General features: G+C 50.7%; 1 protein-coding gene across 3 annotated transcripts; it reads left to right on the forward strand.

The window, feature by feature from the left end:
- Positions 1-27874, forward strand: ACSF3 (acyl-CoA synthetase family member 3). Of its 3 annotated transcripts, XM_075576802.1 has the most exons (12): positions 1-51; positions 330-426; positions 2101-2946; positions 3680-3835; positions 7342-7496; positions 8628-8773; positions 14045-14157; positions 15072-15198; positions 19691-19825; positions 19900-20011; positions 25285-25433; positions 25488-27873. In XM_075576802.1, the coding sequence occupies exons 3-11, from the start codon at positions 2260-2262 to the stop codon at positions 25400-25402; spliced, it is 1749 nt and encodes a 582-aa protein (XP_075432917.1). In that variant the 5' UTR covers positions 1-51; positions 330-426; positions 2101-2259; the 3' UTR covers positions 25403-25433; positions 25488-27873. The 3 variants fall into 3 exon arrangements, with proteins under 3 accessions (XP_075432917.1, XP_075432916.1, XP_075432918.1); XM_075576801.1 differs by having other exon boundaries at positions 25285-27873; XM_075576803.1 differs by lacking the exons at positions 1-51; positions 2101-2946 and having other exon boundaries at positions 338-426; positions 25285-27874.

Below are 27874 nucleotides of genomic sequence, written 5' to 3' on the forward strand. Positions count from 1 at the left end.
GAGGAACCAGCAGCACACAACATCACATGGCAGAGACAAGGCGTTTCTTGGGTAAGTGCTGTCTCTTCTTCATCATATATAACCACATCTATGCAACGTCTGTCATTTTACTGCATGGAATGTGGGCAATATTTGGGATTATGTTTAAAACGCGAGAAAAATGGTAATTTAAAACAAAAATGTCCCATCACTGTCAGAGGGACATCACTTGGAATGTGACATGTGACACCATTGGGAATGTAACGTGTGACATAATTGGGAATGTAACGTGTGACATAATTGGGAAAATGACGTGTGACACTGACTGGATACTTGCTTTCACTTCACAGAGACGCTCAGTCCTCTCCCGGAACGTTTTGTTCAGACCGCTTGTTTCCGAGGGGAGAACGTGCAGCGTGGCACCAGTCCCCCAGTGACAGATGTAAGGTGAGACCTGTCACCTTCTAATACACAGGGACACATACCTGTCACCTCCTCCTAATACACAAAGACACACACCTGTCACCTAATACACAGGGACACATTTCTGTCACCTCCTCCTAATACACAGAAACACATCTGTCACCTAATACACAGACACACATCTGTCACCTAATACACAGGGACACATACCTGTCACCTCCTCTTAATATACAAGACACACATCTGTCACCTAATGCACAGGGACACATTTCTGTCACCTCCTCCTAATACACAGACACACATCTGTCACCTAATACACAGACACACATCTGTCACCTAATACACAGGGACACACATCTGTCACTTAATACACAGGGACACATTCCTGTCACCTAATACACGGGGACACATTCATGTCACCTCCTCCTAATACACACACCTGTCACCTAATACATAGGACACATTCCTGTCACCTAGTACACAGGGACAAATTCCTGTCACCTCCTCCTAATACACAGGGACACATACCTGTCACCTCCTCCTAATAGACAGGTACACATTCCTGTCACCTAATACACAGGGACACATTCCTGTCACCTAATACATGGGGACACATTCATGTCACCTCCTCCTACTACAAAGGGACACATTCCTGTCACCTAATACACAGGGACAAATTCCTGTCACCTCCTCCTAATACATAGGGACACATACCTGTCACCTAATACACAGGGGCACATTCCTGTCACCTCCTAATACACAGGGACACATTCCTGTCACCTAATACACAGGGACAAATTCCTGTCACCTCCTCCTAATACACAGGGACACATTTTTGTCACCTAATACACAGGGACACATTCCTGTCACCTCCTCCTAATACACAGGGACACATTCCTGTCACCACCTTCTAATACACAGGGACACCTTCCTGTCACCTAATACACAGGTACACATTCCTATCACCTTCTAATACACAGGGACACATTCCTGTCACCTCCTTCTAATACACAGGGACACATTTCTGCCACCTTTGAATCCACAGGGACACAAACGTGTCACCTACTCTTAATACAAAGGGATACATTCCTGTCACCTCCTAATACACAGGGACACATTTCTGTCACCTCCCCCTAATACACAGGGACACACACCTCTCACCTCTCACCTCCTCCTAATACACAGGAACACATTTCTATCAAGACCTCCTCATATAAAGGGACATATTCTTATCACCTCCTATTACACAGGGACACATTCCTGCCACAACCTCCTAATACGCAGGGACACACCCCTGTCACCTTCTCCTAATACACAGGGACACGCCCCTGTCACCTCCCCCTAATACACAGGGACACATTCCTGTCAAGACCTCCTAATACACAGGGACACATTCTTATCACCTCCTCGTAATACACCGGGACACACACCTGTCACCTTGTAATACACAGGGACACATTCCTGTTGCTTCCTTTTAATACACAGGGACACATTTATGTCATCTCCTCCTAATACAAAGGGACACACACCTGTCACCTCATTTTAATACACAGGGACACACACCTGTCACCTTCTCATAATACACGGACATCGGAAAACAACCGTTTGTATCCATGTGTAATATGGAGATATGTGGGGGTATTTGTTATGCGTACAAAGATTACAGCGCACCATATCTCTTGGCCTTTGTATTTTCAGCCTCATTGTGCAGCTTGGGAATTGTAATCCTGCTCCTGGTCTTTAAATAAGAGGGTTTCCTTGTCGTCGCTCATTCAGCTTCTCTGGGCTTGTTCTGCGCAGGTGAATGAGCCCTCTGCCGGACCTCCCCCGTGCTTGTTACCTGTGTATGGTGGAGACATGGCGGGAGGATGTTGCCGTTTGTTACCCTGTTTGCGGGCAGGTCGCCTGCAGGGGCTCGCCCTTCGCTCCATCCGAATGGGCGCCCCGCAGCGCTCCTGCTCCCTTCACACCGCCAGACCTGTCCGCGCTCAGCACCCGGCTCCGGTTTTCTGCAGGGCGCCAACCTTTGGGGATAGAACAGCTTTGGTTGACCAGCACGGGTGGCACACATACCGGGAACTGTACCTGCGGAGCCGCGTCCTGTCCAGAGAGATCACCCAGCTGCTAGGCTGCCCGAGCAACGAGACCCCCCCGGAGAGGATCTGCTTTCTCTGCCCTAATGACGCTTCGTACGTGGTGTGTCAGTGGGCAGCGTGGATGAGCGGCGCCATCGCTGTGCCGCTGTGGAAAAGTCACCCGCCTCCCGAGCTGGAGTACATCCTGACGGACACTGGGAGCGCGCTGGTCATGGTGGAGGAAGGGTATGCCGGGGTGGTTCGCCCGCTGGCGGGGAAGCTGGGGATTCCCACGCTGACACTGTCCGGCTTACAACACCGCTCCTCTGCAGAGACACTGGGGGAGGAAGAGGAGGCTTCCCTCGTCCAGTTGGACTGGAAGGAGAGAGGCGCCATGATTATTTACACCAGCGGAACCTCGGGAAGGCCGAAGGGCGTACTTCTCACCCACCACAACATACATGCCATGGTGAGCGCAGACGCTGTGTAAATCACAGCTGGGAGTAGACCCCACGCTGGGCGCATAGCACACACATTAACAACGTTTAAAAAGAGATTTGGGATCACAAATGTTTTTAGGGAAATGTACATTGTGTTTCTATAAGTCAGGGAGCCTCGTTCATAAATAGGGAGTCGGCCAGTATGTGCACGGCACATATACAGGAGAAGCAATGTCATTAATACAAAATGTTACGCATAGCAGACATTGTCCAATCACAATGCTCCGTTCAGACCGTTTTACATCACAGGACTCTGACACTGAGCTCTGTGATTGGCTCAGGCTGTTTTGAACCTCATAGGGAGCTCACGCTCAACGTCAGGTCTGACATCTTAATACTTTGATAGTTCAGCTTTCCTATAGGGCAGGAGTTCCCAACTCCAGTCCTGAAGACCCGCCAACAGGTCAGGTTTTCAGGATATCCCAGCTTCAGCACAAGTGGCTCAATCAGTGATTCATAAAACAGCACCAGATTGATCAGGAACAAATTCTATTGAAAGCAATTTTATTTTTTGTGTGTGATGAATCTGTTGCTGTTTTTTTGTTATTCGGTCCCTAGGTAGCCCATGGAACGCTGTTATCCCATAACATTATACTGCCTCAGTGTGCTGTACTGCCCCTACTGTCTGCCCTCTAGTACTGCATCTCTGGCCCGTTACAGATCACACACTCACCACCCGCCTCTCCTTGTCGCCCCACACAGGTGACGTCTCTGGTGGACAAGTGGGCCTGGACCAAAGAGGACTCCATCCTGCACGTGCTGCCCCTTCACCATTTGCACGGAGTGGTCAACAAGTTGCTATGCCCCCTGTGGGTGGGTGCCACCTGCATCATGTTGCCCGAGTTTTGCCCGCAGAAGGTAAAGAGAAGCAGGGAGCAGCTCGGAGTAAGGGCAGGAGGGAGTATTTCTCTGTTAGATCAGGATCCAGACATATCCCTGGGATACAGTGTAATCAGGACAATGATTACGGGAACCACATCTCCTATACATAATGTGCACTTCCCTATAACCACACAGAGTATAACCATTCTCATACATCTGGCACATGCTCTGCCATATAACATGCTCATTATAACCTTATAAATACTGTCCTACCTCTGTGTATTATTTATATACATACACTATACACAGTGCTGAGCTGTAACATGGATGTATCACCACCCTGGTGTGTGATATACATTCTATACAGAGCACTGAGCTGTGAGATATCGGTTTGTCCTCCGCTCTCTCTGTTATACACACTGCGTGGATTAATCACCATTACTCTCTCTGGCCCAGATCCACACAGCTCCATTAAGTGGCTTACTGTGACTTTAGCCGAAGTTAACACCACGTTCTGCTTTAAAGTGTATCTTCAAAGGCAAATAACGTACTGTAACAGTAAGTCATATTTTTGCCCAGAAACAGCATTGCATTAACTAGAACAGCCGGAAGTAATACTTGTATACAAAAGAGGCGTATCCCCTAACTCTCCTTCTCTCTCCATCTCACTATCTCTCCTCTCTCTCCGTTTCGCTCTGTCCTTCTCTCTCTTTCTTTCTAACTCTCTCCGTCTTTCTCTCTCCTCACTCTCTCTCTCTCTCTCTCTCTCTCTACTTCTCTCTCCTTCTCACTCTCTCTCTCCCCACTCTCACTCGGTCTCTTCTTCTCACTCTCTCTTCACTCTCCTCACTGTCTCTCTCCTCACTCTCCTCCCTTCCCACTTTCTCCTCACTCTTTCTCACTCTCGTTCCTTCTCCCTCTCTCCTCACTCTCTCTCTCTCTCTCTCTAATTCTCTCCTCACTCTCTCTCTCCACTCTCTCACTCTGTCTCTTCTTCTCACTCTCTTCTCACTCTCCTCACTCTCCTCCCTTCCCACTTTCTCCTCACTCTCGTTCCTTCTCACTCTCTCTCTCGTTCCTTCTCACTCACTCTTTTTCACCCTCTCTCTCTTTTTCACCCTCCCTCTCCCTCTCTTTCTCTCTTTTTCACTCTCCCTCTCTCTTTCTCCCTCTCTTTCTTACATTCCCTTATATACACACAATGTGGGTTTATCTGCATCCCCCTGTGTTATATACACTACATGGGCTTATCACACGCATTGTCTTGGTGTAGCTGTGCTGAATGAGTCGATGCTCCGTGCGTTTGATGTCTCAGATGCACTAAAGCAGGTTAATACTCGGAGTGTTTGGAAGAAGATTGTTCTGAAGCAGCAGAGAGAGGCGGGGGGAGGTTAGACACCGCTTGTGGGAATTGAAAGCCCGGAGATCTGTACCAGAGCACCAAGGGCGTCCGTGTGTTCAGGCTGTGAGACATTCACCTTCAATCAGCCCACACTCCTCTTCTCTGCAGAGGCTGCTGCATGTGGGGCAGGAGAGACCTGTCAGGGTCTGTTAGGAAGCACATACATCAGAAGCGTGTGTGTGTGTGTGTACATGAAGAGTAGATTCTTTAAATATACCATGCTGAGACAGCCACGGTGCATACCTACACAGGTATTATACCGCAGCGCGTACCTACGCAGGTATTATACCGCAGCGCGTACCTACGCAGGTATTATACCGCAGCACGTACCTACGCAGGTATTATACCGCAGCGCGTACCTACGCAGGTATTATACCGCAGCACGTACCTACGCAGGTATTATACCGCAGCGCATACCTACGCAGGTATTATACCGCAGCGCGTACCTACGCAGGTATTATACCGCAGCATGTACCTACGCAGGTATTATACCGCAGCATGTACCTACGCAGGTATTATACCGCAGCGCGTACCTACGCAGGTATTATACCGCAGCGCGTACCTACACAGGTATTATACCGCAGCGCTTACCTACGCAGGTATTATACCGCAGCACGTACCTACGCAGGTATCATACCGCAGCGCGTACCTACGCAGGTATTATACCGCAGCGCGTACCTACGCAGGTATCATACCGCAGCGCGTACCTACGCAGGTATTATACCGCAGCGCGTACCTACGCAGGTATTATACCGCAGCGCGTACCTACGCAGGTATTATACCGCAGCGCGTACCTACGCAGGTATTATACCGCAGCACGTACCTACGCAGGTATTATACCGCAGCGCGTACCTACGCAGGTATTATACCGCAGCGCGTACCTACGCAGGTATTATACCACAGCGCGTACCTACGCAGGTATTATACCGCAGCGCGTACCTACGCAGGTATTATACTGCAGCGCGTACCTACGCAGGTATTATACTGCAGCGCGTACCTACGCAGGTATTATACTGCAGCGCGTACCTACGCAGGTATTATACCACAGCACGTACCTACGCAGGTATTATACCACAACACGTACCTACGCAGGTATTATACCGCAGCGCGTACCTACGCAGGTATTATACTGCAGCGCATACCTACGCAGGTATTATACTGCAGCGCGAACCTACGCAGGTATTATACTGCAGCGCGAACCTACACAGGTATTATACTGCAGCGCGTACCTACGCAGGTAATATACCGCAGCGCGTACCTACACAGGTATTATACCGCAGCGCGTACCTACGCAGGTATTATACTGCAGCGCATACCTACGCAGGTATTATACTGCAGCGCATACCTACGCAGGTATTATACTGCAGCGCATACCTACGCAGGTATTATACTGCAGCGCATACCTACGCAGGTATTATACTGCAGCGCGAACCTACTCAGGTATTATACTGCAGCGCGTACCTACGCAGGTATTATACTGCAGCGCGTACCTACGCAGGTATTATACTGCAGCGCGTACCTACGCAGGTATTATACTGCAGCGCGTACCTACGCAGGTATTATACTGCAGCGCGTACCTACGCAGGTATTATACCGCAGCGCGTACCTACGCAGGTATTATACCGCAGCACGTACCTACGCAGGTATTATACCACAGCACGTACCTACGCAGGTATTATACCGCAGCGCGTACCTACGCAGGTATTATACTGCAGCGCATACCTACGCAGGTATTATACCGCAGCGCGTACCTACGCAGGTATTATACCGCAGCACGTACCTACGCAGGTATTATACCGCAGCGCGTACCTACGCAGGTATTATACCACAGCACGTACCTGAGCAGGTATTATACCACAGCGCGTACCTACGCAGGTATTATACCGCAGCACGTACCTACGCAGGTATTATACCGCAGCGCGTACCTACGCAGGTATTATACCGCAGCACGTACCTACGCAGGTATTATACCGCAGCGCGTACCTACGCAGGTATTATACCGCAGCGCGTACCTACGCAGGTATTATACCGCAGCACGTACCTACGCAGGTATTATACTGCAGCACGTACCTGAGCAGGTATTATACCGCAGCGCGTACCTACGCAGGTGTGTCACCCATGTCCTCTCCTCTTCCTGCAGGTCTGGGAGCACTTTCTCAGCAGAAAGGTGCCCTGCGTCAATGTTTTCATGGCCGTGCCCACCGTCTACAGCAAACTGATTGAATACTACGAGCGGCACTTCACCCGCCCTCGCGTGCAAGACTTTGTGCGGGCAACGTGTCAGGAGAATGTCAGGTACACTACAGCTCTGTTCATAGTAAGGATACGCATCCCCCACAAAGGGAAAAGGAGGAGAGATTAGTCAAAATAGTGGGTCCTTAAGCCCCTAACAGCTCCCCCCCCCCCCCCAACAGGTCAGGTTTTCAGGACATCCCAGTTGCAGCAGCACAGGTGGCTCAGTCGAACATATAACAAATTCATTTTATTGGCACGTCGGGTGTTGCATTGTCATAACAGCGCGTCCTCCGCAGATGTCGCGTTTCCCCCCTGATAAAGTACAATTGCACGTACGAAACGAGCTGGGGTCGATACGTTGACGTACGTCACCACGATGACTTCGACGCGTTGATTGCTTGAGAGCTGCAGACCGCGAGAACGCCGGGGAGCCTTTCGGTTGCTGCACGACATCTATGGAGGACGCGCTGTTTTGCCGATGCAACTCCCGACGTGCCCATGAATGAATTTGTCAGGGACATATACTAACTCTAATTAAAGAACTCGGTTTTTACTGATCTCTGGTGCGCTCCTTCCGCGTCCTTTTCCCCGTGAAGACGTCTTCGTTCTGCAGATACCTCTGGTGCATTCCTAAAGAGATTTGATGGGTCGCAAACGGTTTAGAAGTATACATTGCGCGGAGAAACTCTTTGCGCGTATCGCATCATAACAGATAAAGCAGACAGCCAGGAGAATTAGGCAGCGGCCAGGGTGCAACCGTGCACGCTGGCGCTCGAGCGCTGTGATGTCAGGCGCTCAGGTTGTCCCGGCGATTCCTGGCCAACTAGTGGCGCGTGTGGGGTTGGCGTGTTTTGGTGGGAGTGGCTATGACATCACGGAGCTGGTTCGCCCTCATTGGGCGAACAGCTCACGTGACGCGCCAGAGAGCAGCCAAATCAAATTGATTTGTCACGCCAAGCTACTGAGCTCCGTGCACGCTGGTCAGACACATTGTCGCAATGTGATTGGTCGCTCTCAGCCTGGACGAGCCCTTAGGGAGGAAGCTCAAGTCACCGCAGTCTTCCCCAATGAAACATCTCCCGAACCCTGCATAGAAAACACAAAGATTTCACTTATTTCTTCTGTTAGATCTCAGGCAGCGTGACCCCTGTAGTGTGTCGGTTCCTCCTTCACGGTGTTCCCTTTTGGCAGGTTGATGGTGTCTGGTTCCTCCGCCCTCCCCGTGCCAGTCCTGGAGCGTTGGAGAGAGATCAGCGGTCACACCCTGCTGGAGAGATACGGAATGACAGAGATTGGGATGGCCCTGTCTAACCCGCTGACGGGAACCCGCGTGCCAGGTAACAAGGGGCTGCCCACATGCCGGGTATTAAGGGGCTGCCCGCGTGCCAGGTAACAAGGGGCTGCCCGCGTGCCAGGTAACAAGGGGCTGCCCGCGTGCCAGGTAACAAGGGGCTGCCCGCGTGCCAGGTAACAAGAGGCTGCCCGCGTGCCAGGTAACAAGGGGCTGCCCACGTGCCAGGTAACAAGGGGCTGCCCGCGTGCCAGGTAACATGGGGCTGCCCGCGTGCCAGGTAACAAGGGGCTGCCCGCGTGCCAGGTAACAAGGGGCTTCCGCGTGCCAGGTAACAAGGGGCTGCCCGCGTGCCAGGTAACAAGGGGCTGCCCGCGTGCCAGGTAACAAGGGGCTGCCCGCGTGCCAGGTAACAAGGGGCTGCCCACATGCCGGGTATTAAGGGGCTGCCCGCGTGCCAGGTAACAAGGGGCTGCCCGCGTGCCAGGTAACAAGGGGCTGCCCGCGTGCCAGGTAACAAGGGGCTGCCCGCGTGCCAGGTAATAAGGGTCTGGGAGAGTGTAGCAGGTCTATAAATGTACAAATAGACTGTAGAATTGACCTGCGGCCTGCAATATAATTTTAACAGTTGACAGTGTAGCAGCGCGATACATAGTATGTTTGTACTAACAAGTTACATACATAGTTACATAGTAGATGAGGTTGAAAAAAGACATACGTCCATCAAGTTCAACCTATGCTAAATTTAGACAACAGATACTTTATCCTATATCTATACTTACTTATTGATCCAGAGAAAGTCAAACAAAAAACCCCAGAGTCACATCATCCAATGATATCTCATAAGGGGAAAAATAAATTACTTCCTGACTCCAAGAATTGGCAATCAGATTACTCCCTGGATCAACATCCTTCCCGTGTATACTTATTTGGTATATCCCTGTATACATTTCCTATCTAAAAAGATGTCCAATGTTTTTTTGAACAAATCTGTTGTATCACAGTCTCCATGGGTAATGAATCCCACATAGTAACTGCCCTTACTGTAAAGAACCTTTTCCTTTGTTGCTGGTGAAATTTCCTTTCTTCCAACCTTAAGGGATGACCCTGTGTCCTTTGTACTGCCCTTGGGATGAATAGTTATTTTGACAGCTCCTTGTATTGTCCCCCAATATATTTGTATAGTTATCATATCCCCTCATAGACGCCTCTTGTCTAATTTAAATAAATCTAATTTAGCTAGCCTCTCCTCATCAATTAGATTGTCCATCCCCTTTATTCATTTGGTGGCTCTTCTCTGCACACTCTCTAGTTTCATGATGTATTTTCGAAGGAGTGGTGCCCAAAATTGTACTCCATATTCAAGGTGTGGTCTTACTAATGCTTTGTAAAGGGGCATAATTATTTTTTACTTTCCTTCCATCCATTGCCCGTTTAATGCAAGATAAGATCTTGTTTGCCTTTGCAGCTACTGCATGACTTTGGGCACTATTGCTAAGCCTGCTATCTACAAGCATTCCTAAATCCTTCTCCATCAAGGATTCCCCCAATATATCTCCATTTAATTTGTAAGTCGCCTGTTTATTCTTGCTTCCCAAATGCATAACCTTACATTTATCTGTATTAAACCTCATCTGCCATTTACCTGCCCACGTTTCCAGTCTGTCCAAGTCCTTCTGGAGAGAAATTACATCCTGCTCTGATTCTATTACCTTACACAATTTAGTGTCATCAGCAAAGATGGAGACTTTGCTCTCTAAGCCATCCTCAAGGTCATTAATAAACAAGTTAAAAAGCAGGGGTGCCAGTACCGATCCCTGAGGTACTCCACAAGTCTCTGCGCAAAGAGTGTGCACTCTAATATTTGGTGTTTTAGGCTCATGGGGGGTAAAAAAGTGAGTATGTCACATGGAGCTCTCGCCGGAAATAAGCTCTAAGACTGTGACTCTTAGATCGCTCTGCTTTCAGGCGTCATGCAGAGGCAATAAGGCACCAGGAAGTGATTCCCTCACATAGCATCAACGTACAATTTTTTCTCTTCTTGATTTTGGCTCCTCCTGGCTACTTCTCTCTACTCTTTGTCTTTGTCCCTCTCTCTCTCTCCCTCTTCTCCCCTCCTCTTTCTCTCTCTTTCTCTGCCTCTTTTTCTCTCTCTCTCTCTCTCTCTCCTCTTTTTCTCTGCCTTTTATTCTTTAAGCTTCTGAAACACCTCTGGATTTCTATCCAACACATTGCTGGCCCCTCTCGGAGAGAAAGGTTTAACACCACATGGCGGTGTATAGCGTTTCCCACATGCATCTCTGTCCGCTGTACAGCAGCAGGGACAGAATGAGCTTCCAATGGAATGTTCCTGGAGGTGTATTAGTGTGATGGTGTATGGCTGGCGGAGATGGGGTTAACATTGCTGCCTTTGCCTCGGCTTCTCTCTGGGCTCTTCACGCACAGAGCTATGAATTATTCATGGGCAGCTCACGCCTCGCCGAGTCTAATCAGCGCTTTAATTGGAGGTTTAGATCACAGTTGGCTAATAGCTGATCCAGCGGGGACCTGGTGCATTGTGACAGGCGGATCGCAGTGTGTCTTATCACCGGCCTGTCTCAGTGCTCCCAGGGCCCCTCCGTACACAGCAGTGTGTGGGACCCCCCAGCGCCTGGCACATGCACCGCATCACCAAATACACATCTCTGCCCATACGCGCAGGCAGGCGCCGGAGGGGAGGGGGGGGCATCAAGATCATGTGTACGCGCGTGTAGAGACTATGTTATCCAGGTGTATGTGTTTGATGGTGTATCTTCAGTATGTGATGGCGGTGTGTGTTGTGTGTTGTGTAGTGTTTTGTGTGTATGTGTTAGCGTTGTGTTGTGTGCATATATTAGCTGTGTACATGTGTTTTCATCTTAACCCTTCCCTGATCTCACACTGTCCCAACTCTGTGGGTCCTGGCACAGGCAGGGGGCCGGCGATATTGTGCGCACCTCGCTCTGCAATGCGCGGCAGCTCACTCCAGAGATTCAGACAAGAGCATTCTGTCAGCATCAGGAGGGGTCCCACAGAGCAGCACGGGGAGGGGGCTGTGTGGGAGGCCGAGGTACTGGGGTTACACGCTCCCAGCTCACTGCAGCATTAATTAGGAGCACTAATTACCCCTCTGAAAACAAACACACAGGGGGGAGGGGGAGGGGGGAGAAAGTGAGCAGCAGAGAGATATATGCATGTAGCATCATAGCACACTGTGCTGCAACACACACACACACACACACACACACACACACACACACACACACACACACACACACACACACACACACACACACACACACACACACACACACACACACACTGTGCTGCATCTGTTCAGTAAAACCAGGACTATTTTCTTTTTCTTCATATCTTGCTGAAAAATCATGAAAATGTGCGCAATTACAGGTCTGTCACAGGAGATTATCACATGTAAGAATTATTTGATAATCTAATAAGTATTCTTTGGAATTAGTGACGACGTGATGACATCATCAAGCGCATAGTTACAAAAATGGTGTTTAGTGAAGAAGATAAGCGCGTTATAAAGCGCTGGAGACAGAGTAAGGATTAAGGTGCAAAACGCTTCCATAAAATGCCCCCTGATGAAGGACGGTCACAGGGAGGACGGAAAAAACGAATTCGTAGAACAACGTCTCGTTCAGGAGCGAGAGGCGCAGGATCAGCGCGTTATCGGTCATGCAATCAGACGCGCGTTCTCGTCTTCGGGCGCGCGTTTCAGCAGCAGGAGGACATTTTGATCTCAAACTTTACAGTAATGTTAGTGTTTCAGATTAGATTGCAGAAGTTTAACACATTTACGAGCTACGAAGGAAAAACACCTATTTTTCGTTTAATGAACATGAACCTCTCGCAGTGTACATACACTTGTGCACGTTTTCATGGTGACTGAGCGAGAAATATGCAAGATATGATGAAAATGAAAGGTGTCCCTTTTTCCTGAACACGGTGTGTATACACACACACACACACACACACACACACACACACACACACACACACACACACACACACACACACACACACACACACAATATTACCATTCTTGCGTCCGGTAAGAAAAGACTGCACTCAAATCCAGTATTCCAAGAAAAGCTGTATTAGGCATAGGTACAAAAATAGGCCGCCCAAACCGACGTTTCGGTCCCGTTCCTGGACCGTTCTCAATATATATAGACATGCATATAGAGGCAACATACATATATACAGTCTCTCTCTCCCTTCTAGAAAGTACATGGGTGTAATGTACACGGCTCACGAGAACAGTCTGAGAAAAAATGTGTATTACATGAAATCCAACATTTCGGTCCCTCTATGTCGGGGGGGGGGGGGGAGGGGGGGAGAAGATTTTCTGGGGGGCGGGGCTTGGCAGTTATAGAGGCCCCGCACTCTTCTCCAAACCATTGAAATTAAATGCCGAGGGGACCGCACGAGACCTCTGTAATGTCTCCAACGGCTTTGGACGACACGTCGCCATGGTAACGTGGCGTCATTTGACGCAGGAGAAAAGGTAAGGGAGGGTGACGTGAGATGGGGGGGGAGAGCATGCATGGGGGGGGGCGCAGACTGAAAAGTTTGGACACCCCTGCTCTATGTGACCTGCTTCTCATGTGCTGTGTCTATTATGCAGAAGTTCTGGGTGATGGTATTAAATGTGTATATGTATATATATATATATATATATATATATATATATATATATATATATATATATATATATATATATATATATATATATATATACATACACACAAACACGCACGCACATACATGTAGGTACACTATATATATATATATATATATATATATATATATATATATATATATATATATATATATATACATACCATGTGATATATATATATATATATATATATATATATAGCATGCGAGTGGCAGATACATTGATTTGTTATCCTGAGCTCAGTATGGATCAGGGATGATGAGAGAGTACGATGTTTTTGTCTCATACTGTACCACACTTTGGTTTGGGGTCAGCTTGGATCTGACTGCTAAACTATCGCTCTCCAGCACCCCGATTGGCTAGTGGCAGACCCAGCGCTTGTAGAACCCCTACTGCTGAATGTTCATCACCACTCTTACTGTATAATGAAGGGTTGGACATTGCACAGACTGAGCATATTCATGATGCCCTCCGTTCGCAGATGAGCGGTGGAGCCCAGCAGATGAGCGGTGGAGCCCAGCAGAAGGCCCCAGCGAGAGGCCATGGGGTCAGCGGGCATCACTGCTCCTTACTGGGTGTTTGTTTCTTTGCCAGGGTCTGTGGGTAACCCCCTGCCAGGCGTGGAAGTGTGCATCGCCACCCAGAACCCAAAGAAAGAGGGCAGCGCCTTCACCATCCATGCTCAGGGAGATGTGAGCGGGACCAGGGTATGTCACCTCCTCCGCCAGTCCTCTGTCCGACCCGCAGGGGGCATCCAGGAGAAAGGGCAGAGACCCCAGGGGAATTATCCCAAAAGCTGCAGCCAGTATTTCCGATTTATTAAGTCGCCGCTACGTCCCCGAAATCTGCAGCTTTTGCAGACATTACAATGGGGGAAAATCGGCAGCTAACCAGATTATTTTGCAGTTGTATTCATTCTTTGAACAGGTGGCTCAAAAACCTTTTCATTCTTCTTTTTTTTGCAACTTGTTAAAAGAAACCATTAGCAGACATTTGTAAAAGGCCCTGCAAAAAAGATATTACCCCGAAATAGAGAACTCCGAGGGGGATTTCATAATGAAATGTGAGATACCATGTTTATTCTGGAATAGCTCCGTGGTTTCCCTCGGGATAGGGTAGTCCCACACCGTGATTATCACAGGGGTGCCACTATCTGCACGGCCTCCTTTGAAACCTTGCACAGGGTTTTTTTTTTTTAATTAGGATCGGAGATTTTGGGGGGTTACGGGAGAAGCTGCATTCACATCAGCACCCAGTTTTAGACATTTCAATCTCCCATCCTCGCTTAAGCCGCATTAGTTGGCAGGCCCTTCTGGCAGGGAAGGAGTTAACCCCACGGGCACAGGAAGGAAACCAGACGCAGTGCAGAAGAGGGATTTACACTTTGTTTTGTGTTATTGTTTTTCTCCCCCCCCCTCCCCCCCCCTTATCTCTGCCAACTGGTGCCAGCCTATGCCAAGACTCCCAACTGGCAGATGCCGGGCGCAGCAGATGTTTGCTTAAAGACGTGGGCGCATTACCAAAGCTGCAGGAACCGCGCTAGATAATGCCAGCTGCGCCAGGAAGGGGAGGGTGGGGGAGGCTTGGCATGGGTTAATTCCAGGCTTTCCGCTTGCTGCAGGTCTCCCCTGGCTTGGAGAAGAGAGAAGGAGAGCTGCAGGTTCGAGGTCCCGCCGTGTTCAGAGAATACTGGAACAATCCGCAAGAGACGCGGGAATCTTTTACCGCGGGCGGCTGGTTCCGAACAGGTACGAGCAAAGCAGCACTGGCAGAGAAGGAGTTGATGCGACCTGCAGTGGCGCAAAATGGGGTGTAAGATGTCTGTACTGAGCTGTGTGTGTGTGTGTGTGTGTGTGTGTGTGTGTGTGTGTGTGTGTGTGTGTGTGTGTTATTTGGGTGACACATACATGATCCATAAAATGCAGGATAACAGGAGCTGACTGAGTTGTTGTGAGACTCCTGGAATAGCAGAGGGGGCGTCAGGGCAGCGGTGAGGTGCAGTGCTGAAACCACAGAGGTTCCTGTGAGGCCGGGGTGGGCAACTCCAGTCCACAAGGGCCACCAACAGGCCAGGTTTTTTAGGATATCCCTGCTTCAGCACAGGTTACAGTCGAAGACTGAGCCACTAATTGAGCCACCTGTGCTGAGGCAGGGATAACCTGTTGGTGGCCCTTGCGGACTGGAGTTGCCGACCCCGGCCTCACAGAAACCTCTGCGGTTCTAGCACTACACCTCACCCCCTCTGCTATTCCAGGAGTCTCACGACTACCCCCTCAGCTCCTGTTATCCGGCATTCCTATAAGGAATTGGAACATTCACTCACTGTCCAGTAACCCTACCAACCCCTCCCCCCCCTCCACCCCCCGAAAAGCATGCAGCGTGATTGCAGGGGGCTGCGGTTCTGTCTGCACACGGGTACAGGGTCTTCCCCTCAGTCCCCCCCATACATATCCTGCAGCGTCTGAGCACACACATGCTGTGTGCATGCATGAGGACCCTGTCTTGCCCCCACTGCCAGCGGCAGGCTACGCAAGTGATTCCTGCTCCCCTCAGCCATTCAGCTTGCACACTCGCAGGTGGGTGATGCCATTCAGCTTGCACACTCGCAGGTGGGTGATGCCATTCAGCTTGCACACTCGCAGGTGGGTGATGCCATTCAGCCTGCACACTCGCAGGTGGGTGATGCCATTCAGCTTGCACACTCGCAGGTGGGTGATGGCTTTCAGCCTGCACACTCGCAGGTGGGTGATGCCATTCAGCCTGCACACTCGCAGGTGGGTGATGCCATTTAATGGCCCAACGTGAGAGATGTTAATAGATGAAACTATAATGTTCGGAGCTTTCCTAACCTCCCCGTGTACGACTGATAGAACCTGAAAAACAACATTGAAACGGAGACGAGAAAGGGGTCATCCTGCCCAGCTGCACGCACACATTGCTAAGCTAACGGTGGTAGCGCTCTGACCTCATACTGTGGCGTTCAGAACACCCGCTGGGGGCGCGGATTGTAACGATCACACAAAGCGTAACTGTGCCATGCCAGACCCGATCCCACGCGATGGTACAGTTATTACAGACACGTCTCATCGTGGTGGTCCTGGTTTGAAGAGATGGTGTGCAATAGCCGTGTATTCCATGCACGCTGGGCTCAGGAACTCCGCTTACCAATTTCCCAGCTCGCTTTCCCCCAAATGTAACCTTTGATTTCCCCCTCTATTCTAAGTTTCTTTGGCCCACATTGAATATGATGCGAGGCGGCTTCTCACCGCGATTCATTTGATCAGAGCGGCGTTTTTGCCCGTGTATAAGTAGCTTTGCAGCGTGTTGGACAGAGAGCCCTTTATGTCTTAAGCACAGAATATTTGTATGCATTACTATATTTGCTTCCACCACCTCCGCTGGAAGGCCGTGTTTAAGTGTAGTTACAGTGAACCTCAGGCATCCGAGGGATTCCACAGCAGGACCGTCCCCGCCTGCCCCGCGATGCTCAGTGAGCAGATTCCAGCTCTTGCACACTGTATCAATCTTGTTTAATAGACTGGAAGGGTTATTGGCGGGTGGCAGGGCGCAGGGAGCGGGGAGGAGATGGATGACTCCGTTCCCCCTGCCAGGCACGCTGATGTACAATGAAATATTTATGATTTATTCCTGCTAATAAACTGAAATGTAGAGTGTGATGTATGTGAGCAGATGGAGAACTATTGATGCGGCTCCATGTGTGTGAGAGGGGGAGCGCCGGGGATACTGCTCCCGCACACATCAATGCACATGCACACGCACATACACACGCACATAAATGAAATTCCTACGCACATGCACATACATGAAATTCCTACGCACATACACACTTGCACATACATGAAATTCCTACACATAAGGACATACATACTTGAACATACATGAAACTCCTACGCACATACACACTTGCACATACATGAAATTCCTACGCACATGGACATACACACTTGCACATACATGAAATTCCTATGCACATACATGTGCATGTGTAGATCTGTCTGTATGTTTGTACATGTGAGTGCATGTGTAGAGCTGTGTGTATGTACATGTGAGTGTGCATGTGTAGGTCTGTGTGTATGTTTGTACATGTGAGTGTGCATGTGTATGTGTAGATCTGTGTACAGATGTAGCAAGACCTGCTTCGTGCCCCGCGGTGGTCATATCACTGAGGATTAATGTTGCGGGGCGGGGGGCATTCAGAGCAGGGATCCCCCCAAAGTGCGATCGCAGCAGAAACGGTCCCCGCCGCCTGTTCGCCCGCGGCGCTGGAGACAGCGAGTCTCACTACGTGTGTATCATGGTGTAGAGACAATGTAACAGTGCCTCTGTGTGGGTATTGATGTATTAGTGTATTGGTGCAGTGGAGTCAATAAGAATCGGGAGATAATATTAGGGGGTCACTCAGCACAGGGCCCCAATAATGATTTAGCTTCCAATGGGCAGCAATACAGCCCTGCACAACGTGAGCCGGCGGCGTGCGTTACCCGGAGACGGGAAAAAGAACGAATGGGTTCGTGAGCAAACACAAGTCAGCAACATCATCACAAGGGGGAAGAAATGAAAAAGGTGGCGGACCGGACACGTCGCACGAAGAAATGACCATTGTTGGACACAGGTGGTACTCGGCTGGATTCCAAGAGAGATTCAAAGATCAAGACGACGACCAAAAGTCAGATGGGAGGAGGGGGTGAGGGAATGTGTGGGAGCGACGTGGAGAAGAGAGGCTGGAACCGCAGGGCCTGCAGTACCTGGGGGATCTTTGGGGAGGCTCCATCCAGCAGGGGGGGGAAGGGCTGAGGATGATTGTATGTATTTATGTAATATTATTTAGTGTTTATGTAGTGCTGACACTGTACACAGCACTTCCTAGAATCCTGCAGGTAAAAGTCCCTGTTGGAAAAAGCTTACAATCTAATGTTAGTGCCGGAGGCACAGGGAGATAAAGTGACTTGCCCAAGGTCACAAGAAGCTGACACCGGGTGTCGGACTGGGATCACCCACTTCAAAGGCAGTGGCATTATTTGAATGTATACATACATGTATGCACGCAAGCATTCGATTTACATATACACTTATGTACACACATTTGCTGAATATCCCAGGCATATTACAGTAGATATATAGCAGCTCTCAGATATAGCGCCTCGTCACATCTGGAAAGCACATGTATGAAGAACTCTCATGTTGGTCCATTAAAAAGTATCAGAACCTGCACTTCTCCAGGCCAAGGTCAGCGTCTTTATCATCAAGGTCAGCGCCTGCACCACCACGGTCAGCCTCTGCACCGCCACGGTCAGCGTCTGCACCGCCACGGTCAGCGTCTTTATCGTCAAGGTCAGCGTCTGCACCGCCACGGTCAGCGTCTGCACCGCCACGGTCAGCGTCTTTATCGTCAAGGTCAGCGTCTGTTCCGTCAAGGTCAGCGGCTGCCCCGTCACGGTCAGCGTCTGCCCCGTCAAGGTCAGCGTCTTTATCGTCAAGGTCAGCGTCTGCCCGGCCACGATCAGCGTCTGCCCCCCCAAAGCCAGCGTCTGCCCCCGAAGGCCAGCGTCTGCCCCGCCACGGTCAGCGTCTGCCCCGCCACGGTCAGCGTCTGCCCCGCCACCATCAGCACGGCCACGGTCAGCGTCTGCCCCGCCACGGTCTGCGTCTGCACCTCTGCTCTGCAGATCACACAGTTTGGTCTTGTTAATAGATGAGGCAAAAGTCTCCATATTCATCCTGAGCTTTCCTTGGGGACTTTCGCAGTCGCAAACAGTGAGAGATAGCTGTGATGGAGGAGCAGAGTGAGAGATAGCTGTGATGGAGGAGCAGAGTGAGAGATAGCTGTGATGGAGGAGCAGAGTGAGAGATAGCTGTGATGGAGGAGCAGAGTGAGAGATAGCTGTGATGGAGGAGCAGCGTGAGAGATAGCTGTGATGGAGGAGCAGAGTGAGAGATAGCTGTGATGGAGGAGCAGAGTGAGAGATAGCTGTGATGGAGGAGCAGAGTGAGAGATAGCTGTGATGGAGGAGCAGAGTGAGAGATAGCTGTGATGGAGGAGCAGCGTGACAGATAGCTGTGATGGAGGAGCAGCGTGAGAGATAGCTGTGATGGAGGAGCAGCGTGAGAGATAGCTGTGCTTCTCAGTGATCAGTCCAGTGTATACGATTGATATATTTCTGATTGTCTGTATCTCCGGTGGGTCGGCATGAGCCCACATACCTGTGTGTATCACCCCAGGGGACACGGCTGTGTATAAAGATGGCTCCTACTGGATCCTGGGCAGGACCTCAGTGGACATCATTAAGACTGGAGGGTACAAGGTCAGCGCTTTGGAGGTTGAGCGCCACCTCCTGTCTCACCGCAGCATTACAGGTAAGACGGTCCCCTGCTAGCACATCACAGCATGTCACACGCTTGGGAATGCACTGACCCCTCTCTGCCCCTAGATGTGGCTGTGATCGGAGCTCCCGATGTTACGTGGGGTCAGCGCGTGGCAGCTATCGTGAAACTGCGGCGTGGACATGTGCTGTCGCTGAAAGAGCTGAAGGAATGGGCCAGGTGAGGGAATATCAGCAGGGTCATAGAGAGAAGGGAGCAGGGGACAGTGTGACACTCCTCCTTTAGGGTGACACAGAAGGGGCGGGGGACAGTCTGACACTCCTCCTTTAGGGTGACACAGAAGGGGCGAGGGACAGTGTGACACTCCTCCTTTAGGGTGACACAGAAGGGAGCGGGGGACAGTGACACTCCTCCTTTAGGGTGACACAGAAGGAGCGAGGGACAGTGTTTGACACTCCTCCTTTAGGGTGACACAGAAGGGGCGAGGGACAGTCTGACACTCCTCCTTTAGGGTGACACAGAAGGGAGCGAGGGACAGTCTGACACTCCTCCTTTAGGGTGACACAGAAGGGAGCGAGGGACAGTCTGACACTCCTCCTTTAGGGTGACACAGAAGGGAGCGAGGGACAGTGTGACACTCCTCCTTTAGGGTGACACAGAAGGGAGCGGGGGACAGTCTGACACTCCTCCTTTAGGGTGACACAGAAGGGAGCGAGGGACAGTCTGACACTCCTCCTTTAGGGTGACACAGAAGGGAGCGGGGGACAGTCTGACACTCCTCCTTTAGGGTGACACAGAGGGGAGCGGGGGACAGTCTGACACTCCTCCTTTAGGGTGACACAGAAGGGAGCGAGGGACAGTGTGACACTCCTCCTTTAGGGTGACACAGAAGGGAGCGGGGGACAGTCTGACACTCCTCCTTTAGGGTGACACAGAAGGGAGCGGGGGACAGTCTGACACTCCTCCTTTAGGGTGACACAGAAGGGGCGAGGGACAGTCTGACACTCCTCCTTTAGGGTGACACAGAAGGGAGCGGGGGACAGTCTGACACTCCTCCTTTAGGGTGACACAGAAGGGAGCGGGGGACAGTCTGACACTCCTCCTTTAGGGTGACACAGAAGGAGCGAGGGACAGTGTTTGACACTCCTCCTTTAGGGTGACACAGAAGGGGCGAGGGACAGTCTGACACTCCTCCTTTAGGGTGACACAGAAGGGAGCGGGGGACAGTCTGACACTCCTCCTTTAGGGTGACACAGAAGGAGCGAGGGACAGTGTGACACTCCTCCTTTAGGGTGACACAGAAGGGGCGAGGGACAGTCTGACACTCCTCCTTTAGGGTGACACAGAATGGAGCGAGGGACAGTCTGACACTCCTCCTTTAGGGTGACACAGAAGGGAGCGGGGGACAGTCTGACACTCCTCCTTTAGGGTGACACAGAAGGGAGCGAGGGACAGTCTGACACTCCTCCTTTAGGGTGACACAGAAGGGAGCGAGGGACAGTCTGACACTCCTCCTTTAGGGTGACACAGAAGGGAGCGAGGGACAGTGTGACACTCCTCCTTTAGGGTGACACAGAAGGGAGCGGGGGACAGTCTGACACTCCTCCTTTAGGGTGACACAGAAGGGAGCGAGGGACAGTCTGACACTCCTCCTTTAGGGTGACACAGAAGGGAGCGGGGGACAGTCTGACACTCCTCCTTTAGGGTGACACAGAGGGGAGCGGGGGACAGTCTGACACTCCTCCTTTAGGGTGACACAGAAGGGAGCGAGGGACAGTGTGACACTCCTCCTTTAGGGTGACACAGAAGGGAGCGGGGGACAGTCTGACACTCCTCCTTTAGGGTGACACAGAAGGGAGCGGGGGACAGTCTGACACTCCTCCTTTAGGGTGACACAGAAGGGGCGAGGGACAGTCTGACACTCCTCCTTTAGGGTGACACAGAAGGGAGCGGGGGACAGTCTGACACTCCTCCTTTAGGGTGACACAGAAGGAGCGAGGGACAGTGTGACACTCCTCCTTTAGGGTGACACAGAAGGGGCGAGGGACAGTCTGACACTCCTCCTTTAGGGTGACACAGAAGGGAGCAAGGGACAGTCTGACACTCCTCCTTTAGGGTGACACAGAAGGGAGCGAGGGACAGTCTGACACTCCTCCTTTAGGGTGACACAGAAGGGAGCGGGGGACAGTCTGACACTCCTCCTTTAGGGTGACACAGAAGGGAGCGGGGGACAGTCTGACACTCCTCCTTTAGGGTGACACAGAAGGGGCGAGGGACAGTCTGACACTCCTCCTTTAGGGTGACACAGAAGGGAGCGGGGGACAGTCTGACACTCCTCCTTTAGGGTGACACAGAAGGAGCGAGGGACAGTGTGACACTCCTCCTTTAGGGTGACACAGAAGGGGCGAGGGACAGTCTGACACTCCTCCTTTAGGGTGACACAGAATGGAGCGAGGGACAGTCTGACACTCCTCCTTTAGGGTGACACAGAAGGGAGCGGGGGACAGTCTGACACTCCTCCTTTAGGGTGACACAGAAGGAGCGAGGGACAGTGTGACACTCCTCCTTTAGGGTGACACAGAAGGGGCGAGGGACAGTCTGACACTCCTCCTTTAGGGTGACACAGAAGGGAGCGGGGGACAGTCTGACACTCCTCCTTTAGGGTGACACAGAAGGGAGCGGGGGACAGTCTGACACTCCTACTTTAGGGTGACACAGAAGGAGCGAGGGACAGTGTGACACTCCTCCTTTAGGGTGACACAGAAGGGGCGAGGAACAGTCTGACACTCCTCCTTTAGGGTGACACAGAAGGGAGCGGGGGACAGTCTGACACTCCTCCTTTAGGGTGACACAGAAGGGGCGAGGGACAGTGTGACACTCCTCCTTTAGGGTGACACAGAAAGGGCGAGGGACAGTGTGACACTCCTCCTTTAGGGTGACACAGAAGGGAGCGGGGGACAGTCTGACACTCCTCCTTTAGGGTGACACAGAAGGGAGCGGGGGACAGTGTGACACTCCTCCTTTAGGGTGACACAGAAGGGGCGAGGGACAGTCTGACTCTCCTACTTTAGGGTGACACAGAAGGGGCGAGGGACAGTCTGACACTCCTCCTTTAGGGTGACACAGAAGGGGCGAGGGACAGTGTGACACTCCTTTAGGGTGACACAGAAGGGGCGAGGGACAGTCTGACACTCCTCCTTTAGGGTGACACAGAAGGGGCGGGGGACAGTCTGACACTCCTCCTTTAGGGTGACACAGAAGGGACTTAAGATTCTTTTTGTGGGATATTCAGTAAACTGTGATAGTGCCGATCTGGGCACAAAGACAATGGGAATGTCCATTCGATAGTGGCCGGTACAGCACAGTCGCAGTTTAATGCAATGGATGTGTGGGTGTGTGTTTATGTTTATGCCTTGCTCTGTGGGTGTGGGTGTTTATGCCGGGTGTGTGTGTTTATGTTTATGCCCTGCTCTGTGGGTGTGGGTGTTTATGCCGGGTGTGTGTGTTTATGTTTATGCCCTGCTCTGTGGGTGTGGGTGTGGGTGTTTATGCCGGGTGTGGGTGTTTATGTTTATGCCCTGCTCTGTGGGTGTGGGTGTTTATGACAGCTTTGTGTGTGTGTATTTATGCCGGGTGTGTGTGTGTGTTTATGCCCTGCTCTGTGGGTGTGGGTGTTTATGACAGCTTTGTGTGTGTGTATTTATGCCGGGTGTGTGTTTATGTTTATGCCCTGCTCTGTGGGTGTGGGTGTTTATGACAGCTTTGTGTGTGTGTATTTATGCCGGGTGTGTGTGTTTATGCCCTGCTCTGTGGGTGTGGGTGTTTATGACAGCTTTGTGTGTGTGTATTTATGCCGGGTGTGTGTGTTTATGTTTATGCCCTGCTCTGTGTGTGTGTTTATGACAGCTTTGTGTGTGTGTATTTATGCCGGGTGTGTGTGTTTATGTTTATGCCCTGCTCTGTGGGTGTGGGTGTTTATGACAGCTTTGTGTGTGTGTGTATTTATGCCGAGTGTGTGTGTGTGTTTATGCCCTGCTCTGTGGGTGTGGGTGTTTATGACAGCTTTGTGTGTGTGTATTTATGCCGGGTGTGTGTGTTTATGTTTATGCCCTGCTCTGTGGGTGTGGGTGTTTATGACAGCTTTGTGTGTGTGTGTATTTATGCCGAGTGTGTGTGTGTGTTTATGCCCTGCTCTGTGGGTGTGGGTGTTTATGACAGCTCTGTGTGTGTGTATTTATGCCGGGTGTGTGTTTGTGCCGGCTCTGTGTGTGTGTGTGTGTATCTGAATGTGTGTGTGTTTATGCTCGGCTCTGTGTGTGCGTTTATGCCCGTCTCTGTGTTTGTGTGTTTATGCCGGCTGTTTGTGTGTGTGTGTGTGTTTATGCCGGCTCTGTGTGTGTTTGTTTTTATGCCTGGCTCTGTGTGTGTGTGTGTGTGTTTATGCCGGCTCTGTTTGTGTGTTCATGCCCGGCTGTGTGTGTTTATGCCGGCTCTGTTTGTGTGTTCATGCCCGGCTGTGTGTGTTTATGCCGGCTCTGTTTGTGTGTTCATGCCCTGCTGTGTGTGTGTGTGTGTGTGTGTTTATGCCGGCTCTCTGGGTGTGTGTTTATGCCCGGCTCTGTGTGTCTGTGGGTGTGTTTATGCTGGTTCTGTGTGTGGGTGTGCGTGTGTTTATACCCGGCTCTGTGTGTGTGTGGGTGTGTTTATGCAGGTTCTGTGTGTGGGTGTTTATACCCGGCTCTGTGTGTGTGTGTGTGTGTGTGTGTTTATGCCGGCTCTGTGTGTGTGGGTGTGGGTGTTTATGCTGGCTCTGTGTGTGTGTGTGTGTGTGTGTGTGTGTGTGTGTGTGTGTGTGTGTGTGTGTGTGTTTATGCCGGCTCTGTGTGCATCTATCTCCTCACACACACACAGTGAAACAAAAGGACTTGTTCAGTGCTACTAATGCTGTACAAAGAAGCGTCTCCTGCGGGGGAAGAGAAGCCCCTTATTCTGTGCACAGCTAGATATTGGTAGGGGTAAAGGGGTAGTGGATAATAGCCCCACATATGGACATACGATTGGCAGCATATAATACTACATATGAGCTAATGCTAGCTCTGAGGAAAAGTCCTGAGGCTGTTTGTACTAATGAATTAAATAAAAATGAACCTTTAATCATTAAAACGTAAAATAATTACACGAACATAAAATATACAATATATACATTCATGAATGTCCCAGGCGTATCAGTGCGGTAATACCGTACTATCTGTGCTGGTAATAATCAGCATTTAGTTACCGTGAGGATACACCGTTTGTGTCTTCAGAGATGTTAGACTAGGACCATCTGAGGTGCAGCTACTGGGCTGCAGTGTTCTCTATATAACAGGCTGAGCAGTGAGCTTTTTATTAGTGAAGAATAATGATGTAGCCATGTTTCACCCACTGCAAAGGCCAGCGCTTGACTACAGTGCACAGTACAAGACTAAGCCAAACTCCCCTGTCTTATTTAGGGAAGTCATGGCTCCGTACTGCATTCCCGGTGAGCTCATCCTAGTGGAAGAAATTCCCCGAAATCAGCTGGGAAAAATCAATAAGAAGCAGCTCGTCGCACACTTCTATCCTCAGTGAGTGAGGGGCCTAGGCACAGCATCCTATGCGGGTACCACTGGCACAGCATCCTATGCGGGTACCACTGGCACAGCATCCTATGCAGGTACCTCTGGCACACACCCCCTTCCTGCACAGTATCCTCTGCGTGCATCACTGGCACAGCATCCCCGTCCTGCACAGTATCCTCTGCGGGTACCTCCGGCACAGCATCCCCGTCCTGCACAGTATCCTCTGCGTGTACCACCTGCACAGCATCCTCTGCGGGTACCACTGGCACAGCATCCCCTTCCTGCACAGCATCCTATGCGGGTACCTCCGGCACACACCCCCTTCCTGCACAGTATCCTCTGCGTGCATCACTGGCACAGTATCCCCTTCCTGCACAGCATCCTCTGCGGGTACCTCCAGCACAGCATCCCCGTTTCTGCACAGAATCCTCTGCGGGTACCACTGGCACAGCATCCCCTTCCTGCACAGCTTCCTCTGTGTACCACCAGCACAGCACCCCCGCCCCGCACAGTATCCTCTGTGTGCACCGTGGATAACAGACCGCCACACACAGTGCTCCTCCTCTGTGCGTGCATCACTCCTCACTCTGTAGGTGCTGCACAATCCTGGATATACTGTATGGCGGGCGAGTACTGGAAACTTGACCAGCACTTTAAAGCGGTGGCATTGTGACACAAACAGCACACGGTGACATTGTGACACAGACAGCACACGGTGACATTGTGACACAGACAGCACACGGTGACATTGTGACACAGACAGCACACAGTGACATTGTGACACACAGACAGCACACTGTGACATTGTGACACAGACAGCACACAGTGACATTGTGACACAGCACACGGTGACATTGTGACACAGACAGCACACAGTGACATTGTGACACACAGACAGCACACGGTGACATTGTGACACACAGACAGCACACGGTGACATTGTGACACAGACAGCACACGGTGACATTTTCACACACTGATAGGACACGGTGACGTGACACACAGACAGCACACAGTGAAATTGTGACACACAGACAGCACACGTTGACATTATGACACACAGACAGCACACGGTGACATTGTGACACGCACACAGTGACTTTGAGACACACAGACAGCACACGGTGACATTGTGACAGACAGCACACGGTGACATTGTGACACACAGACAGCACACTGTGACATTGTGACACAGACAGCACACAGTGACATTGTGACACACAGCACACGGTGACATTGTGACACAGACAGCACACAGTGACATTGTGACACACAGACAGCACACGGTGACATTGTGACACACAGACAGCACACAGTGACATTGTGACACAGACAGCACACGGTGACATTTTCACACACTGATAGGACACGGTGACGTGACACACAGACAGCACACAGTGAAATTGTGACACACAGACAGCACACGTTGACATTATGACACACAGACAGCACACGGTGACATTGTGACACGCACACAGTGACTTTGAGACACACAGACAGCACACGGTGACATTGTGACAGACAGCACACGGTGACATTGTGACACAGACAGCACATGGTGACATTGTGACACACAGCACACGGTGACATTGTGACACAGACCGCACACAGTGACATTGTGACACAGACAGCACACGGTGACGTGACACAGCACACAGTGACATTGTGACACAGACAGCACACGGTGACATTGTGACACAGACAGCACACGGTGACATTGTGACACACAGACAGCACACTGTGACATTGTGACACACAGCACACGGTGACATTGTGACACACAGACAGGACACAGTGACATTGTGACACACAGACAGCACACGGTGACATTGTGACACACAGACAGCACACAGTGACATTGTGACACAGACAGCACACGGTGACATTTTCACACACTGATAGGACACGGTGACGTGACACACAGACAGCACACAGTGAAATTGTGACACACAGACAGCACACGGTGACATTATGACACACAGACAGCACACGGTGACATTGTGACACGCACACAGTGACTTTGAGACACACAGACAGCACACGGTGACATTGTGACAGACAGCACACGGTGACATTTTGACACAGACAGCACATGGTGACATTGTGACACACAGCACACGGTGACATTGTGACACAGACCGCACACAGTGACATTGTGACACAGACAGCACACGGTGACATTGTGACACAGACAGCACACGGTGACATTGTGACACACAGACAGCACACGGTGACATTGTGACACACAGACAGCACACGGTGACATTGTGACACACAGACAGCACACGGTGACATTGTGACACACAGACAGCACACACTTTGCTGATCTCCCCAGCGCCTCCCGGATCCTGCCAGATGACAGTCTTTGGGATTTTTGGGAAAGAAAAGACAGAATCAGGTCATTTTAAAACCAACGTTATTTAATTTCCAATTTTCATTAGAAAACACAAAAATAAAAGATTTAATCACTAAACGTATTCCT

The sequence above is a fragment of the Ascaphus truei genome, chromosome 19 (genome assembly GCF_040206685.1).
Source record: "Ascaphus truei isolate aAscTru1 chromosome 19, aAscTru1.hap1, whole genome shotgun sequence".
NCBI classification, from domain to species: domain Eukaryota; kingdom Metazoa; phylum Chordata; class Amphibia; order Anura; family Ascaphidae; genus Ascaphus; species Ascaphus truei.

What these genes read in the sequence shown, in the direction of transcription:
- ACSF3 (XM_075576801.1), top strand. Translation starts at nt 2,260, where the DNA reads ATGGCGGGAGGATGTTGCCGTTTGTTACCCTGTTTGCGGGCAGGTCGC. An exon ending in ACGTGTCAGGAGAATGTCAG is followed by an intron (nt 7,497 to 8,627) that starts GTACACTACAGC and finishes CCCTTTTGGCAG; the next exon opens with GTTGATGGTGTCTGGTTCCT. An exon ending in GAGCTGAAGGAATGGGCCAG is followed by an intron (nt 20,012 to 25,284) that starts GTGAGGGAATAT and finishes TGTCTTATTTAG; the next exon opens with GGAAGTCATGGCTCCGTACT.